At 39.8% G+C, this 17,836-nt stretch overlaps 2 protein-coding genes across 2 annotated transcripts; both read right to left on the bottom strand.

Moving 5' to 3' along the window:
- Window positions 1-699: 699 nt before the first annotated feature.
- On the bottom strand, window positions 700-8,246 carry LOC128031869 (uncharacterized). Its single transcript, XM_012587608.2, has 10 exons — window positions 6,685-8,246; window positions 5,730-6,203; window positions 5,342-5,643; window positions 4,070-4,792; window positions 3,715-3,993; window positions 3,344-3,505; window positions 2,319-3,257; window positions 2,003-2,218; window positions 1,635-1,895; window positions 700-1,391 (listed from the first exon to the last, which is right to left on the bottom strand). Exons 1-10 carry the CDS (start codon window positions 8,063-8,065, stop codon window positions 1,056-1,058), a joined length of 5,073 nt encoding a protein of 1,690 aa, XP_012443062.2. The 5' UTR covers window positions 8,066-8,246; the 3' UTR covers window positions 700-1,055.
- A 1,600-nt stretch (window positions 8,247-9,846) lies between these two features.
- LOC105767974 (uncharacterized) lies at window positions 9,847-17,300 on the bottom strand. The gene is made up of 10 exons (XM_012587605.2): window positions 15,719-17,300; window positions 14,763-15,236; window positions 14,375-14,676; window positions 13,217-13,939; window positions 12,859-13,137; window positions 12,487-12,648; window positions 11,457-12,395; window positions 11,139-11,354; window positions 10,771-11,031; window positions 9,847-10,533 (listed from the first exon to the last, which is right to left on the bottom strand). Exons 1-10 carry the CDS (start codon window positions 17,097-17,099, stop codon window positions 10,186-10,188), a joined length of 5,085 nt encoding a protein of 1,694 aa, XP_012443059.1. The 5' UTR covers window positions 17,100-17,300; the 3' UTR covers window positions 9,847-10,185.
- Window positions 17,301-17,836: the final 536 nt, after the last annotated feature.

The following is a 17,836-nucleotide window of genomic DNA, read 5'->3' as shown; positions in this document are numbered from 1 at the left end:
ACCTTAAACAATTGACTAAACATAATATAAATAAACAAAAGAAACTTTGTTTGTACTCAATTTGTTCTTAAAATCTTATGTGTATTATTGTATTGAATCACAAACTACTCAATGGTCAAATATCTTTGAATCAGAATCCGTACTTACGGTTAGTTAATTAACGATGTAAATGATTTTGGGTAGTGCGAAAGTAATGCTATTATCTCACTCGTAAACCATGGACAATTTCACTTTCAGTATTTTCAATCATAAAAGTATCCTTGAAATTATTAATAATTATATGGCCACGTTGAGAGAAGTAAAAGTCCAAGGATTGAACCCGAAGCAAGTATATACAATATTATATTATATCATATTATAAGTGGCCGAACAATGGATTTACGTATTTTATTTTTCAGTTATAAGAGAAGGGCTTTAGATGGAAACTGGGTCGGTCACAGAGCTATTTTGGGCGTTCAAATATAGAATAAACATTTATAAATACAAAAAAAGTGAATAGTTAAAAATGGGGGCATTTAGATCCAAAATGTCTGGTTTCAATGTAAAACAAACCCTAAACATGTCATCGTCAACCCAGTCGAGTATTAATCATGTCAACAGTCACGCCATTCCTCCAACAGCAACTAAAATTGATGGAATCAAATTAATAAAACGCAAAAATAAGAGCAACAGTGAATAAAAAAGTCTCCAGAATGGTAATTAAAAAAAACCCTTCTCTTAAGCCTCTGATTAACTTCTATAAATATAAAAAATAAAAAGGAGCATAGAGGGCAAAATGGCATTTTTCAACTGTTAGTTCTATTTGAAATGAAGACATTCAATCAGCAGAATGCTTACCCACAACCCTTTCCTTCAACGGGGAATGGGATGCCTTGCCCCCCCCCCCCCCCCTCTTTTATTGTTTCTTTCCCAGAGATGTGTGCTTCCAAAAGTTCTAGCAGCAAAAATGCCAAAAAAAGAAAAATAAAATAAAAAATAGGATTTCTCGTCAAATGGAGAAATGAGAGATGTTAACCAGCTCTATGGGGCAGAAAAACATCATGTAGCCCTAGAAATCAAGCATGGTTGAACCAAGGCCCGACAGCTCCATTGACATGCCCATTGCCGTGGATCCCTACACCGTTAGGGATGAAGGACGGTGGCAGGCCAACAGCCATTGGCGGTGGTTGTGTTGTAGGGTATAACCCATGATTATGTGGGATAGCAAGTGGACCACCAGCAGGACTGCCTTTACGCTGTTGGAGGGCATGGATTTGCCTCAGCCCTTCCTCGTGAATCCTAGACAATGTTTCCAACTCTTTCATGGATAGAGCTTCCAGACCAGCACCATAGAGAGGGGCATGTCGGGACATTTCTTCTTGAAGTGAGGCCTCCAAGGTGTGAATATATTGCTGCAAACACAACGACAAATATATATTCAATAAGACTTCCTAAGCTCACAACTATCCATGACAGCCTAGAAAAATGATGATTCATATGCAAACTAGCCATCTCAAACCAAAAGATAGATAATGGCAAATCCAATATTATACCCCATCCAGCTCTTGCCACTAAATAGTTACAAACCTCCTAGAAATTCAAATTAAAAGATGACGACCAAACAAAAAGTAGAGAAACTTTGATGAGAGAAAAACCTGGCAGGCCTGCAACTTTGATTCCATGCCATCAATATATGCTTCGCACCTAGATACCTGCTCTTCTTTTTCCCGCTTTTCACCTTCAGTTTGCCCCACTGTTTGGGTCAATCTACGAACTTTGTCCTCAAGTGACTGACGAATTTCTTCTCGAGTCACATTTTCTGTGGCATACCGTTTCAGTTCTTCATCAAATCTTTTCCGCTCAGCTTCAGCACTCTCCAATCTTTCAGCAAGAGCATTCTTCTCCTTTACTACCCTCTGTTAGATACATAGCAGTTGTCAGATAAAGCAATAAGATATCCATCAACCCAAGGCAGAACAAGAGGAGAAGTGCAAAGAGGCAACATATTAACCATCAAAAGTACCTTCAACTCATCTCGTTTCCGAGACTTTAACTGAGATAGCTGAGCTTCTGCATCATGAAGACGATCCTGAAGTGCTTTTTTCTCATTAGCTAGTTTTGCAATTTCATCATCTCTCTCTAAACGAAGCCACTCAAGTTGACTCTCAACCTCCTGTATTTGTTCAGAAAGTTCCTTCTTTTCCCGAGCAAAGCGATCCATCTCAGCCCTCATTTCAGACTGTCAATTTTAAAATGTGTTAATTTTAAGAATTTCCTGAAAAGATTATATGCAACAGGAGTCCCAGAACTGAACATTATCATTAGTTTAAGACACACACCTTTAGCCGATGATTTGCAGCCTCAAATTCACTTAATTTCTGGGATAAAGCAGCTTTTTCCTTGACCATATTTGACATCTCGACCTTTCTCTCTTCACGTATGCAGATAATTGCATCTTCACTAGCACATAACTGGTGCCAAAGAGCTGCCCGATCAACATTTGCAAGCTCAGCAACTTCCCGCATCATGCTTAGGACAGGTCTGACAAATTCTTGCTCCTCAGAAACCAAAATGACCAGAATATCCAAATCTAAGTCTACTTCATTACTACTTTCGGTAGTACTGGTTGCACGATCAACAAGTCTTTTTAGCATTCTCATTCTGTAGGACTCATCTACATACCACTTAAATAATATTGTATAAAGCATTTTCACAAAGCTCCTGACACGAAGATCTCTAGAAAGTGCCAAGGTCTCGGCAAGACTCAAAACAGAAGTGAAATCATCCCGTTGAGCTCTAAGCCGCTCACTGGCTTCTCCTTCAATTACAGCATCAGCATGCTGAAAGCTTTCAGCAACATATCTGGAATTAAGACTCAACCTCTGAGCAAGACGCATTTTCAAGACCAAGGCTACAGACTGAGCTACAATGGCTCCAGCGCTCACAGCTCTCTCAAACGTCTGAGAAGCTTCAACAGCTAGGCAAGGTATAGATAGCATCTCAATCAGGATATAAATGTCAGAAAAATGATGAGTAGCACAAAAAGCCTGCTCATCCACTGCATGCGGTCTTTCAGAAGTGGATCCATTTTCACCACACAAGAAGAGCCCAGAAGCCACAGCCGAGCAATTTTCAACTAAATCACCATCACAATTAATATCTCTTAGTATGGCCTCAGCAAGATCTCCCCAACTATTTACAAGTTTACTTAAAAAATCAAAAACACAAGGAGACACCTCAGCGCCTAAACTTTGTAGCCTAACACGAACAGATCTAACCTACAGAAGAGAACAAAAAGAGTTATGCTTCACAGAAAAATGTTAATAAGCAGAATAAAAAAACGATACGAGAAAGTATATCATACAGCTTCTGGAAGATGTTGACATTGGAATGCAGCTTTAAAGATGAAATCTATTGTTGCAACCAGAGGTTCATCATTTGAATCTGCCAAAAGCTCAAACGATTGAAATAAGACACGTTCCCACACTTCACTGTCGCATTCTAGTTGACTGAGAGCTCCAAATACCTGAAATAGAAGAATCATTAATTTACAAATTGATGATTAGATAATGAATTTATAACCAAAAAAAAAAAACATATTTGGGAAAAAAAAAGATGCATTCAAAATTTGTAGTAATGTCAGAAACTCCCCCATTCTCCAAAAGCATGTCCTAATGACAGCTGACATATACTACAAGTAAAAGAAAACTAAGTCCTGAACAAAGACTATCTTACGGGTATCCGTAATGCAGGCTCTGCCTCTGTCTTTTGAAGTCGTTCCAGTAGTGCATAAGCAGCCAGTGGATGCTCTGAATGCTCTACCAATTTAGGCACCAATGCAACTAGATCAGGTTGCAGATGCTTAGGGGCTTTATCCAATACGAGAGTAATCTTTTGTGCAGACTGGGGCCTCCTCCTTGGCTCCGGACATCCTTGTGGAACAGCTCCATCTAGGGCTCTCAATGAGTTGATAATCAACCCTAAAAGCTCCTCAGACTGCTCAGGCCACTTGGTCTGGAAATTTGATTAGTTCAAGCAGTTAATACATGATTGGTAATCAAGTCAGTTCAACTATATTTATGAATTATACCTTTGTGCAAAGTGAGGAATTCTCCAAAGAACCCCCAGCAGATGTCTCTGGTGGAGAAATAGGCAGTCCATGGATAGCTTTTCCAGAGATATCAATCCCATTCATGGCAGAGCTTTGCACGGCAGAGGCAGTGCTACCATCATCCACGCAAGAAGCCAACCTTTCGTTCGTAGGAAATTGAGCAGATCCCACAGCACCATTTTCCTGTTCACAGCCCAGTGGGCTAGTAGCTTCCCCGCCATCGGAAGAAGGTTTAGAGTTTGCATCTGAAGAATCACTGTGTGCTACTCCTGAGGGTTGACAACATTCCACCATTATATCCAAGAGTAGATCAATAATTGCCTGCTGCAAAACTTTGACCCCCATTAGCAAATTCATCAAACTCGGTGAAGATTCGTCAGTCTTCGAAACCTTCTTTCCATTACCACTACCAGAGAGCTTAGCTGGAAGCAACAAACGTTTCACTTTGGCTGGGTCATCCAGGTAAACACGAAGTCCAGTCAGAAAACCAGCAATTGCCCCAGCATCCATGAGAAGCTTCTCCCGTAAAGTGACCTGTGGCTGCGATGGATTATCTCCATAGGTAAGGTGAAATCCAGCTTGGGAAAGAAGGTTTCTAAAGATATCTTCTTCGTCCCCACTTATTCCTTCACTGTCTTCAGAATCAATGAGTTCATCAGGATCAGTTGTTAGAGCATCCTGATCATCTTCAGAAGCCAAAACCTGGCAAATTTAGAGAAAACAAAACATTAAAATTCTGATATTAGTTCACTAGACATATATTAAGAAAAAAATGCCATTCTTTCAAGGAAATAAAAAGATATTATGGCTAAACATATATTAGCTTTAACTAGTATCACCCCTTTTGTCAAAGTAGTCAGTTTGGGAACGTAATGAACTTTGCATTAAAGGCGACTTAAAAGAAGCCGGCCAAAATTGGGTGATGCAAGTCTCAAGGCCCAATTTCAGGCCCATGGTGAAATTGGCAGCTTCGGTGAATGAAATTTAATAAATTTCACCCATCCGAGCATGTATCACTGGGTAAGGATCAAGTTAACAAAAAATTCAGGCCAAACTGATAAAAACTCTAATAAGGCATCCAGCAGAAAAGCCCTTTTTTTGTGCCAAAACTCCTTTGTAATAGAAAGCAAGTTTCATATAAATGGAAAGCCCAGAAGGATTAACTCTGAATCGGAAAATTCAATATAGAGAAAACTCATCTTGGCGAATTTCAAACAACACATGAAAGGAAGAGGTCCAAAAAAGACTAACCTCAAGGTCTGAAAACTCAAACCAAGGGCAGCAATCCAGTATTTCACAAACAAAAACAACAGTGTCTCGCACAAGATACCCTGCATCTGCTTCTAGCATATCTGATACCTTCATGAATTGCAAAACAGAATTATTCCATGTCTTTGTACAAATAGAAGATTCCTTCCAGACAGTTTTGGCTGGATTCTTTTGATTCACCACAGCCATTCTGTATTTAACCCAGAAGTTTTTGTCAAGGTCACTACCAACTGACTGATCGCTCTCCAAGTATATACAAATGGTATCAAAGGACTCATACACACCTGCATCATTAGAAACAACCAATTAATCAAGAGAGCCAACTACAAGGGCATTCTAAATGGAGAGTTAACAGGAGACAATTTCCCACCAATTCGAAGCTCACATCCACCAGCTTGAAAAAATTTGCTAAAAATCTTGCGGGTTTCCATGATTTCCTTGAAAGATAAGAAATTCTCCACCTTCCATGTGAATGCACTTCTCTTTCCAACCCTTTCTATCTGAGGAACAGCATTTGCTAACTCAGAATCCTGATCACTAAAATCTTGCATTATCGATGTCTCTTTCAGAATAAGAACCTCTGCAGAGAATACAACAGTATCCTGAACAAGGAAACCAGAATCCTGATCAAATAGGCTGGTGAGAGTCACAAACTCACGCCAACCCCAGTCTTTCGCAGCTTTAGAGTAGCGATTCTGAGATTCTTTGGTAACTGACTTCTCTTCCACCTTTTGGTTCACAACTGACAGCCGATGACTTACAAAACAGCTCCAGTCACTGGAAGTATTTCGTGAATCAGTAACCTCAAGAAACACAGAAAGGTGGCACGGTGGCTGAGACTGCCCTGATACCATCAAGCCCATATAAAAATTCAATCAGTTCACTTTCTAAACGGAGGCCACCTTGTCCTATATGAAAAGATAATAGGACTGACAGCAAAGTAGATTACAAGGGTTAAATATACCCCTGTTTCTAGAGGCAAAACAAAAGAAGCAATTGACAGCTAGAAAATCTGTCACCCTACCCTAAGAGAAACCTAAGCAACGTGCAAGTAAAGCCAAAACATTTTCAAACAAGTTAATTATGAATTTAGTGTGGAAGGTTAAGCCACCAAATTACCAATTGGACTTGAAACGAAAACCTTAGTAGTGAACAATTACCATAAGCATGCAACCATCTCGTAGTTCAATCCAATAAAATAAAAAAAGCAAAATGCAAGACTAGTCACTTCCTTAAACTTAAAATACCAGATTCCATTTGCCTGTAGAAAAATGAACACAAAATCTAATTCATTGCAAAAGAATTTACAATGTTTCTTACATTACCTCGAGGGTAAACAATCAGGCGACAATCTCGATTTCCAATCTGAAATCTCCTGCTCTTGATGCAAAGACCTGTTATCTTCCTCTTCTTCAACAGATCCTTCAACCTTGTAAAATTCTCAATCTTCCAAGTGAATTTTCCCATATACGTGTCAGACTTCCTTGCTCCACTCCCTGTCCTACCTGCTATCAACCCTGCATTCTTGGAAAAACTACTAAACTCTTTGATCACATGAAATGAAGTACTAAATACAGCAGTATCATCCACCAAAAACCCCGCCTCCTGCCCAACAAAATCCGACATCTTCATGTAGTCATTCCATCCCAAACTGGTATTATCCCCACTCTTATTATCTGCAGCAAACCTCCCATACGAGTCTCTGTGCATATGATTCGACCCTGGCTTCTGATTCAGGGTCGACATTCTAAATAAACACCAACAACTCCTATCAGAAGCAACCGTTTTATCAGTATCCTTACTCTCCAAACACATAGACAAATACTCTTGCCCGTTAACCGAGCTTTGATACACACTAATCCTCAAGTTACACTCCCCGGCTGGGAAAACCGGGCTCATTATCTTCTGTGTCTTAATCATCTCCTTAAACAAACTAAAATTATGCACTTTCCAAGTGAATTTGCCACTCAAAACATCAGAAACGGGAATGGCAACAACAGAAGACGAAATCATGGAAGACAATGAGGATTGAACATCATTATTATCACGTGTGAAATTAACGGATTCATTCAAGATTAAGATATCGGCGGTAATCAAAACGGCGTCGTTATTGAAGAGATAACCTGACTTGGGATCGAAAACAGTAGAAGAAGGCGTGAAATCACACCAACCGTGAGATTTCTTCTTGCTTGAGAAACGATGCCATGAATCACGGTGAATGCTTTTGGAATCGTCGATTAGATTGACAATGGTTAAGCGGTAGCTGGCGAAGCAGTCCCATTTAGACGATGATGTACCCCGCGGGTCCATGATTTGGAGATAAATGGATATGTAACCCGGCAAAGCCTGGGAGTCCCCTTTTGGATACACCAATAAACGGCAATCGTAACCGCCTACCTCGAAGTACTTGCTCCATAGTGCCCTAGCTTTGATTCTCGAGAAATTATTAATCGTCCATCTGCAGACCGCCGAGTATTCTCCTCGTCGATCGAAGGTCACCGTTTCCTGGGCCCCGCCGCTGCCGTCTCTCGACCCCGCACCAGCTAAGTCATCCGCCGCCGATATCGATGCCAAGGGTTTGCTATTGCTGTGGTTGTGGTGGTTTTCAGGTACTGATGCTGAGGTGGCGGGCTGTGATTGGTCAGGTCCGCTGGGCGTAGAGGAAGAAGACGATGAGGAGACTGCTTCAGATGAGCTCTGCTTCATTGTCCCTGTCTCCTTTTTCTTTATATTTTTATTTTGGGTATTCTGTCTCCCTCTCGAACGCTGGTTTTAATAACCAAAAAAATTTATGTTCCTTTTTTTTGCTTTTGAGCTCTGTTTTTTAGAGAGAGAAATGAACAGAGAGGGTAAGGGGGAGGAATACGCTTCGGGTCAGGTACAAAGAGGGCGCACCGTCCTTACCCTGCACCTTCCAGTGCGATTTCTGTGAATATTGATCTCATCAAGAGCCACTGCCGTCCATTCGGTTGACTGGGCTATGGATGTGTGCACCTACTTTTGGGCCCGTCAAGTATGGGGCCTTAGTCCAGATGCACGTGACCCGTCCATTTGAACAACCCTCGGTTGTTTAATTTCTAGACGGAAAAAAGAAAGTGGTTTGCAACGGCATTTATGTTGTTATTCGTTATGAATGAATATGATTATAAGTGAAACAATGGCACTAAATAACTCTAAAACAATTATTTGAGCGAAAGGAATTTTCATGTTTTTAAGAAAATTAGAATAAAAAGTAGAGCTTTGATGAAAAACAAAATGTTTTTATGTCAATTAACTTAAACCCTAACAAATTAACTACTAAACCAATAGCATGATGGATTAATTTTTCTTTTTCATATATAAATCTACATCTCATTGGAATTTATCTTTATGTAAAATCATCATTCGAGAAAACACCATGCCTCAAGTTGATTTTTTATTTTTATTTCTCTATCGTTAGGGTGGTATTAGGTTCAATAATTTACCGGAATAATTGATGAATCTGCTTAACATGGCAATTGCGAACATCGTGATTGGAAATGTGTAACCTCATTGTGTTTGAAACCTGTACTTAATGCACATACATTCCCACTCAAATTACATAAGAAAGCCATCATTTTAAGTTTAGTTAAGTTGCTACTTACGACATTGTATGTTTCATGGTATAATTAATATTAAGTCATTAAACACGGATTTATATTTCCGACGTATATTTATACAACTCCATATAAAATGAAAGCTTTAAAAGCTTCATTAACTTCTTCTTCTTCTTCTTTGTAATTATAATTATTTATACGACTTTATATAAAAGGAAAGCTCTAAGGATTTAAATTTTTTAAATATAGATAATATTTTATTATGAATTATTAAAGAAATAGATTAAATTAATATTTTGGATTTCAAATTAAATTAAATTGTAGTTTGAAAATTCTCTTTCAAAAACAAAATTGTTAAAAATTGTATTTTGCAAATTCTGATAGATGCTTATATGTGATAAGATTTACATGTTGATTGTTGAGGACTGATTCGACTATTTAAATAGACAGGACTTTTTAAATAAGTATAAAATACAGAAGGGTTTATGTTGCACTTCATATAAGATTGTGTCATTAAAAGAACCTTTTTTATTCTCTTTTCTCGAAAAAGAACTTTAGAACTTAAAGGTGATTAAAGTTGAATTGGAATCGAAAAATCATAAACCGCTTTTCATAATATAATCAGTTGTAAGTGAATAAATATTGGATTTATGAATTTTCTTTTTCAGTTATAAGAAAAGGGATTTTCTTAGAAATTGGGTTGAGATATAGAATAAACATTTAAATGTTCAGGAATAAAAGATCCGAACTTCAGAAGGTTATAAATTTGGATCCAAAATGTCACGTTTCCATGCAAAACCAACCCAAAAAATGTCATGTCACCAGTCACGTCATTCCTCCAACACCAACTAAAATTGATAGGAATCAAATTAATAAAACGCCAGGATAAAGAAACAATGAATAAAAAAGTCATCATCAAAACTTCTCTTAAGCCTATGATTAACTTCTATAAAAAAAATAACCAGAAGAAGAAGCATTGACGTAAAATGGCATTTTCCAACTGTTAGTTCTATTTGAAATGCAGACATTCAATCAGCAGAATGCTACCCACAACCCTTTCCTTTACCGGGGAATGGGATGCCTCGCCCCCCAACTTATTATTTCTTTCTCAGTGATGTGCTTCCAAAAGTTCTAGCAGCAAAAATGCCAAAAAAAGAAAATAAAAAGAATTCAAAAATAGGACATCTCGTCAAATGGAGAAATGAGAGATGTTAACCAACTCTATGGGGCAAGAACATACAGCCCGAGAAATCAAGCATGGTTGAACCAAGGCCCAACAGCTCCATTGACGTGCCCATTACCGTGAATACCTACACCGTTAGGGATGAAGGACGGTGGCATTCCAACAGCCATCGGCGGTGGTTGTGTTGTAGGGTACAACCCGTGATTATGTGGGATAGCATGTGGACTCACAAGTGGACTACCAGCAGGACTGCCTTTACGCTGCTGGAGGGCATGGATTTGCCTCAGCCCTTCCTCGTGAATCCTAGACAATGTTTCCAACTCTTTCATGGATAGAGCTTCCAGACCAGCACCATAGAGAGGGGCATGTCGGGACATTTCTTCTTGAAGTGAGGCTTCCAGGGTGTGAATATATTGCTGCAAACACAACAAATATATATTCAATTAGACTTTCTAAGCTCACAACTTTCCGTGACAGCACAGAAAAATGATGATTCATTTGCAAACTAGGCATCACAAACCAAAAGATAGATAATGGCATGTCCGATATTAAACCCCATCCAGCTCTTGCCACTAAATAGTTACAAACCTCCTAGAAATTCAAATTAAAATATAACTAAATAGAAAGTAGAGGAACTATGATGAAACAAAAACCTGGCAGGCCTGCAACTTTGATTCCATGCGATCAATATATGCTTCGCACCTAGCTACCTGCTCTTCTTTTTCCCGCTTTTCACCTTCAGTTTGCCCCACTGTTTGGGTCAATCTACGAACTTTATCCTCAAGTGACTGACGAATTTCTTCGCGAGTCACATTTTCTGTGGCATACCGTTTCAATTCTTCATCAAATCTTTTCCGTTCAGCATCAGCACTCTTCAATCTTTCAGCAAGAGCATTCTTCTCCTTTACTACTCTCTGTTAGATACATAACAGTTGTCAGATCAAGCACTAAGATTTCCATCAACGCAAGGCAGAACAAGAGGAGAAGTACAAAGAGGCAACACATTAGTCATCAAAAGTACCTTCAACTCATCTCGTTTCCGAGACTTTAACTGAGAGAGCTGAGCTTCTGCATCATGAAGACGATCCTGAAGTGCTTTTTTCTCATTAGTTAATTTTGCAATTTCATCATCTCTCTCTAAACGAAGCCACTCAAGTTGACTCTCAACCTCCTGTATTTGTTCAGAAAGTTCCTTCTTTTCCCGAGCAAAGCGATCCATCTCAGCCCTCATTTCAGACTGTCAATTTTAAAATGTGTTAATTCTAAAAATTTCCAGAAAAGATTTTATATGCGAGAGGAGTCCCTGAACTGAACATTATCATTAGTTTAAGAAACACACCTTTAGCCGATGATTTGCAGCCTCAGATTCACTTAATTTCTGGGATAAAGCAGCTTTTTCCTTGACCATATTTGACATTTCGACCTTTCTCTCTTCACGTGTGCGGATAATTGCATCTTCACTAGCACATAACTGGTGCCAAAGAGCTGCCCGATCAACATTTGCAAGCTCAGCAACTTCCCGCATCATGCTTAGGACAGGTCTGACAAATTCTTGCACCTCGGAAACCAAAATAACAAGAATATCCAAATCTAAGTCTACTTCGCTACTACTTTCAGTAGTACTGGTTGCATGATCAACAAGTCTTTTTAGCATCCTCATTCGGTAGGACTCATCTACATACCACTTAAATAATATTGTATAAAGCATTTTCACAAAGTCCCTGACACGAAGATCTCTAGAAAGTGCCAAGGTCTCGGCAAGACTCAGAACAGAAGTGAAATCATCCCGTTGAGCTCTAAGCTGCTCACTGGCTTCTCCCTCTATTACAGCATCAGCAACCTGAAAGCTTTCAGCAGCATATTTGGAATTAAGACTCAACCTCTGAGCTAGACGCCTTTTCAAGACCGAGGCTACAGACTGAGCTACAATGGCTCCTCCAGCCACAGCTCTCTCAAACATCTGAGAAGCTTCAACAGCTAGGCAAGGTATAGATAGCATCTCAATCAGGATATAAATGTCAGAAAAATGATGAGTAGCACAAAAAGCCTGCTCATCCACTGCATGCGGTCTTTCAGAAGTGGCTCCATTTTCACCAAACAAGAAGAGCGCAGAAGCCACACCCGAGACATTTTCAACTAAATCACCATCACAATTAATATCTCTTAGTATGGCCTCGGCAACATCTCCCCAACTATTTACAAGTTTACATAAAAAATCAAGAACACAAGGTGACACCTCAGAGCCCAAACGTTTTAGCCTAACACGAACGGATCTAACCTACATAAGAGAAAAAAAAGGAATTATATCTGCTTCACGGAATAATGCTAATATGCAGAATACAACATCGATACGAGAAAGTATATCATACTGCTTCTGGAAGATGTTGGCATTGGAATGCAGCTTTAAAGATGAAATCTATTGTCGCAACCAGAGGTTCATCATTTGAATCTGTCAGAAGCTCAAAACATTGAAATAAGACACGTTCCCACACTTCACTGCCACATTCTAGTTGACTGAGAGCTCCAAATACCTGAAATAGAAGAATCATTAATTTACAAACTGATGATTAGGTACTGAATTTATAACCAAAAAAACAACAAATTAGGGAAAGAAAGGAGTTGCATTCAAGTTTGAGCCAATGTTCAGAAACTCCTCAATTCTACAAAAGCACAACCTATTGACATCCCAAATATACCATATAAGTAAAAGAAATCCAAGTCCCGAACAAAGACTATCTTACAGGTATTCGAAATGCAGGCTCTGCATCTGGCTTTTGAAGTCGTTCCAGTAGTGCATAAGCAGCCAGTGGATGCTCTGAATGCTCTACCAATTTAGGCACCAATGCAACTAGATCAGGTTGCAGATGCTTAGGAGCTTTGTCCAATACGAGAGTAATCTTTTGTGCAGACTGGGGCCTCCTCCTTGGCTCTGGACATCCGTGTGGAACAGCTCCATCTAAGGCTCTCAATGAGTTGATAATCAACCCTAAAAGCTCCTCAGACTGCTCAGGCCACTTGGTCTGGAAATTTGATTAGTTCAAGAAGTTAATGCATGATTAGTAATCAAGTCAGTTCAACTATATTTATGAATTATTATACCTTTGAGCAAAGTGAGGAATTCTCCAAAGAACCCCCAGCAGAAGTCTCTGGTGGAGAAATAGGCAGTCCAGGGATAGCTTTTCCAGAGATATCAATCCCATTCATGTCAGAGCTTTGCACGGCAGAGGCAGTGCTACCATCATCAACACAAGAATCCAACCTTTCGTTCGTAGGAAATTGAGCAGATGCCACGGTGCCGTTTTCCTGATCACAGTCCAGTGGGCTAGCAGCTTCCCCACCATCGGAAGAAGGTTTAGAGTTTGCATCTGAACAATCACCATGTGCTACTCCTGAGGGTTGGCAACATTCCACCATAATATCCAAGAGAAGATCAACAATTGCCTGCTGCAAAACTTTGACCCCCATTAGCAAATTCATCAAACTCGGTGAAGATTCGTCAGCCTTCGAAACCTTCTTTCCATTACCACTACCAGAGAGCTTAGTTGGAAGCAACAAACGTTTCACTTTGGCTGGGTCATCCAGGTAAACACGAAGTCCAGTCAGAAAACCAGCAATTGCCCCAGCATCCATGAGAAGCTTCTCCCGCAACGTGACCTGTGGCTGCGATGGATTATCTCCATAGGTAAGGTGAAATCCAGCTTGGGAAAGAAGGTTTCTAAAGATATCTTCTTCGTCCCCACTTATTCCTTCACTGTCTTCAGAATCAATGAGTTCATCAGGATCAGTTGTTAGAGCATCCTGGTCATCTTCAGAAGCCAAAACCTGGCAAAAGTAGAGAAAACAAAACATCAAAATGATGATATTAGTTAACTAGAAACGTATTAAGAAAATAATGCCATTCCATCCAGGAAATACAAAGATATTATGCGTACACATATATTGGCTTTTACTAGCCCCGTCCCTTTTGTCAAAGTAGTCAGTTTGGGAACGTAATGAACATCGCATGAAAGAGTGATTTAAAGGAATCTGGTCAAAATTGGGTACACAAAATTGAGGGCAAACTGATAAAAACTTTAATAGGGCAGGCAGCAGAAATGCCCTTTCCTGTACCAAAACTCCTTTGTAATAGAAAGCAAGTTTCATATAAATGGAAAGCCCAGAAGGATTGACTCTGAATCGGAAAATATAATATAGAGAAAATTCATCTTCGCGAATTTCAAACAACACATGAAAGGAAGAGATCGAAAAAGGACTAACCTCAAGGTCCGAAAACTCAAACCAAGGGCAGCAATCCAGTATTTCACAAACAAAAACAACAGTGTCTCGCACAAGATACCCTGCATCTGCTTCTAACATATCTGATACCTTCATGAATTGCAAAACAGAATTATTCCATGTCTTTGTACAAATCGAAGATTCCTTCCAGACGGTCTTGGCTGGGTTCTTTTGATTCACTACAGCCATTCTGTATTTAACCCAGAAATTTTTGTCCAGGTCATTACCAACTGAATGGTCGCTCTCCAAGTATATACAAATGGTATCAAAGGACTCATACACACCTGCATCATTAGAAACAACCAATTAATCAAGAGAGCCAACTACAAGGGCATTCTAAATGGAGAGTTAACAGGAGACAATTACCCACCAATTCGAAGCTCACATCCACCAGCTTGAAAAAATTTGCTAAAAATCTTGCGGGTTTCCATGATTTCCTTGAAAGATAAGAAATTCTCCACCTTCCATGTGAATGCACTTCTCTTTCCAACCCTTTCTATCTGAGGAACAGCATTTACTAACTCAGAATCCTGATCACTAAAATCTTGCATTATCGATGTCTCTTTCAGAATAAGAACCTCTGCAGAGAATACAACAGTATCCTGAACAAGGAAACCAGAATCCTGATCAAAGAGGCTGGTGAGCGTCACAAATTCACGCCAACCCCAGTCTTTCGCAGCTTTAGAGTAGCGATTCTGAGATTCTTTGGTAACTGACTTCTCCTCCAGCTTTTGGTTCACAACTGACAGCCGATGACTTACAAAACAGCTCCAGTCACTGGAAGTATTTCGTGAATCAGTAACCTCAAGAAACACAGACAGGTGGCACGGTGGCTGAGACTGCCCTGATACCATCAAGCCCATAGAAAAATTCAATCAGTTCACTTTCCGACAGAAGCCACCTTGTTTTACATGAAAAGATAATAGGACTGACGACAAAATAGATTACAAGGGTTGAATATACCTGTCTCTGGAGGCAAAACAAAAGAAGCAAATGACAGCTAGAAAATCTGTCACCCTACCCTAAGGGAAACCTAAGCAAGGTGCAAATAAAGCCAAAACGTTTTCAAACAAGTTAAATATGAAATTATCATGGAGCCTTAAGCTAACAAATTACTAATTGGACTTAAAATGAAAATCTTAGTGGTGGACAATTACCATAAGCATGCAACCATCTCGTAGTTCAATCCAATAATAATTTTAAAAAATGCAAATTGCAAGACTAATCACTTCCTTAAACTTAAAATAGCAGACTCCATTTGTCTGTAGAAAAATGAGCACAAAATCCAATTCACTACTAAAGAATTTAAAATGATTCTCGCATTACCTCGAGGATAAACAATCAGACGACAATCTCGATTTCCAATCTGAAATCTCCTGCTCTTGATGCAAAGACCTGTAATCTTCCTCTTCTTTAACAGATCCTTCAACCTTGTAAAATTCTCAATCTTCCAAGTGAATTTCCCCATATACGTGTCAGACTTCCTTGCTCCACTCCCTGTCCTCCCTGCTATCAACCCTACATTTTTGGAGAAACTACTAAACTCCTTGATCACATGAAATGAAGTACTAAATACAGCAGTATCATCCACCAAAAACCCCAACTCCTGCCCAACAAAATCCGACATCTTCACGTAGTCATTCCATCCCAAACTGGTATTATCCCCACTCTTATTATCCGCAGCAAACCTCCCATACGAGTCTCTGTGCATATGATTCGACCCTGGCTTCTGATTCAGCACTGACATTCTAAATAAACACCAACAACTCCTATCGGAAGCAGCCATTTTATCCGTATCCTTACTCTCCAAACACATAGACAAGTACTCTTGCCCGTTAACCGAGCTTTGATACACACTAATCCTCAAGTTACACTCCCCGGCTGGGAAAACCGGGCTCATTATCTTCTGTGTCTTAATCATCTCCTTAAACAAACTAAAATTATGCACTTTCCAAGTGAATTTGCCACTCAAAACATCAGAAACGGGAATGGCAACGACGGAAGACGAAATCATAGAAGACAATGAGGATTGAACATCATTATTATCACGTGTGAAATTAACGGATTCATTCAAGATTAAGATATCGGCGGTAATCAAAACGGCGTCGTTATTGAAGAGATAACCTGACTTGGGATCGAAAACAGTAGAAGAAGGCGTGAAATCACACCAACCGTGAGATTTCTTCTTGCTTGAGAAACGATGCCATGAATCACGGTGAATGCTTTTGGAATCGTCGATTAGATTGACGATGGTTAAGCGGTAGCTGGCGAAGCAGTCCCATTTAGACGATGATGTACCCCGCGGGTCCATGATTTGGAGATAAATGGATATGTAACCCGGCAAAGCCTGGGAGTCCCCTTTTGGATACACCAATAAACGGCAATCGTAACCGCCTACCTCGAAGTACTTGCTCCATAGTGCCCTAGCTTTGATTCTCGAGAAATTATTAATCGTCCATCTGCAGACCGCCGAGTATTCTCCTCGTCGATCGACGGTCACCATTTCCTGGGCCCCGCCGCTGCCGTCTCTCGACACCGCACCAGCTAAGTCATCCGCCGCCGTTATCGATGCCAAGGGTTTGCTATTGCTGTGGTTGTGGTGGTTTTCAGGTACTGATGCTGAGGTAGCGGGCTGTGATTGGTCAGGTCCGCTGGGCGTAGAGGAAGAAGACGATGAGGAGACTGCTTCAGATGAGCTCTGCTTCATTGTCCCCGCTCTCCTTTTTTCTTTATATTTTTGTTTGGGGTTTTCTATCTCCCTCGCGAAGGCTGGTTTTAATAACAAAAAAAAAATTATGTTCCTTGTTTTGCTTTTGAGCTCTGTTTTTAGAGAGAGAAAGGAACGGAGAGGGTAAGGGGGAGGAATACTCTTCGGGTCGGGGACAAAGAGGGCGCACCGTCCTTACCCTGCACCTTCCAGTGCGATTTTTGTGAATATTGATCTCATCATGATCCACTGCAGCCGATAGTTTCCTCATGTCGTTTCCACATCGTTTATTCGGTTGACTACTTAGTCCGACTGGGCCTAGGATGTGTGCACCTCCGTTTGGGCCCATCTTGAATGGGGCCTTAGTCGAGTTACACGTGACCCATCCATTTGGGCAACGCTGTCTCCTCACATCATCATTTCAAGGAACTGTCGAGGCCCCAACCCCAACACCTCAGTATCGTCTATCATGTAATGGCTTAATATACATATATATCTCCGTGAACTTGGCATATTATACTTAGTATTTTACACTTATTATCTGGACTTAAAAATTATATGTAAATTTAGTTTTTTTCTTTAGGCAATTAACTAATACCATTCAAATATGTTGAAGTGTTTCTGACAACCAATAACATACCATGTGACAACCTTATATTTTGACATGTGGCAAAAAGTAAAAAGTTGAAGTATCTTGATATATATTAACTCTTATATAATCTATTATACAAGTAATT

This window comes from Gossypium raimondii, chromosome 5, assembly GCF_025698545.1.
Source record: "Gossypium raimondii isolate GPD5lz chromosome 5, ASM2569854v1, whole genome shotgun sequence".
NCBI lineage: Eukaryota > Viridiplantae > Streptophyta > Magnoliopsida > Malvales > Malvaceae > Gossypium > Gossypium raimondii.
The sequence above is the reverse complement of the archived record's forward strand: the minus strand, read 5'-3'. Positions and strand labels throughout refer to the sequence as shown.

Bases quoted from the DNA above. Each gene is read 5' to 3' on its own strand.
- LOC128031869 (XM_012587608.2), bottom strand. From the start codon at position 8,065: ATGAAGCAGAGCTCATCTGAAGCAGTCTCCTCATCGTCTTCTTCCTCT. The intron at 3,506-3,714 runs GTAAGATAGTCT...CTTCTATTTCAG, and splicing joins AGCCTGCATTACGGATACCC to GTATTTGGAGCTCTCAGTCA. The intron at 2,219-2,318 runs GTGTGTGTCTTA...TAAAATTGACAG, and splicing joins CTGCAAATCATCGGCTAAAG to TCTGAAATGAGGGCTGAGAT.
- LOC105767974 (XM_012587605.2), bottom strand. From the start codon at position 17,099: ATGAAGCAGAGCTCATCTGAAGCAGTCTCCTCATCGTCTTCTTCCTCT. The intron at 13,138-13,216 runs GTATAATAATTC...TCAAATTTCCAG, and splicing joins ATTCCTCACTTTGCTCAAAG to ACCAAGTGGCCTGAGCAGTC. The intron at 10,534-10,770 runs GTTTTTGTTTCA...TTGTGTTTGCAG, and splicing joins CAAAGTTGCAGGCCTGCCAG to CAATATATTCACACCCTGGA.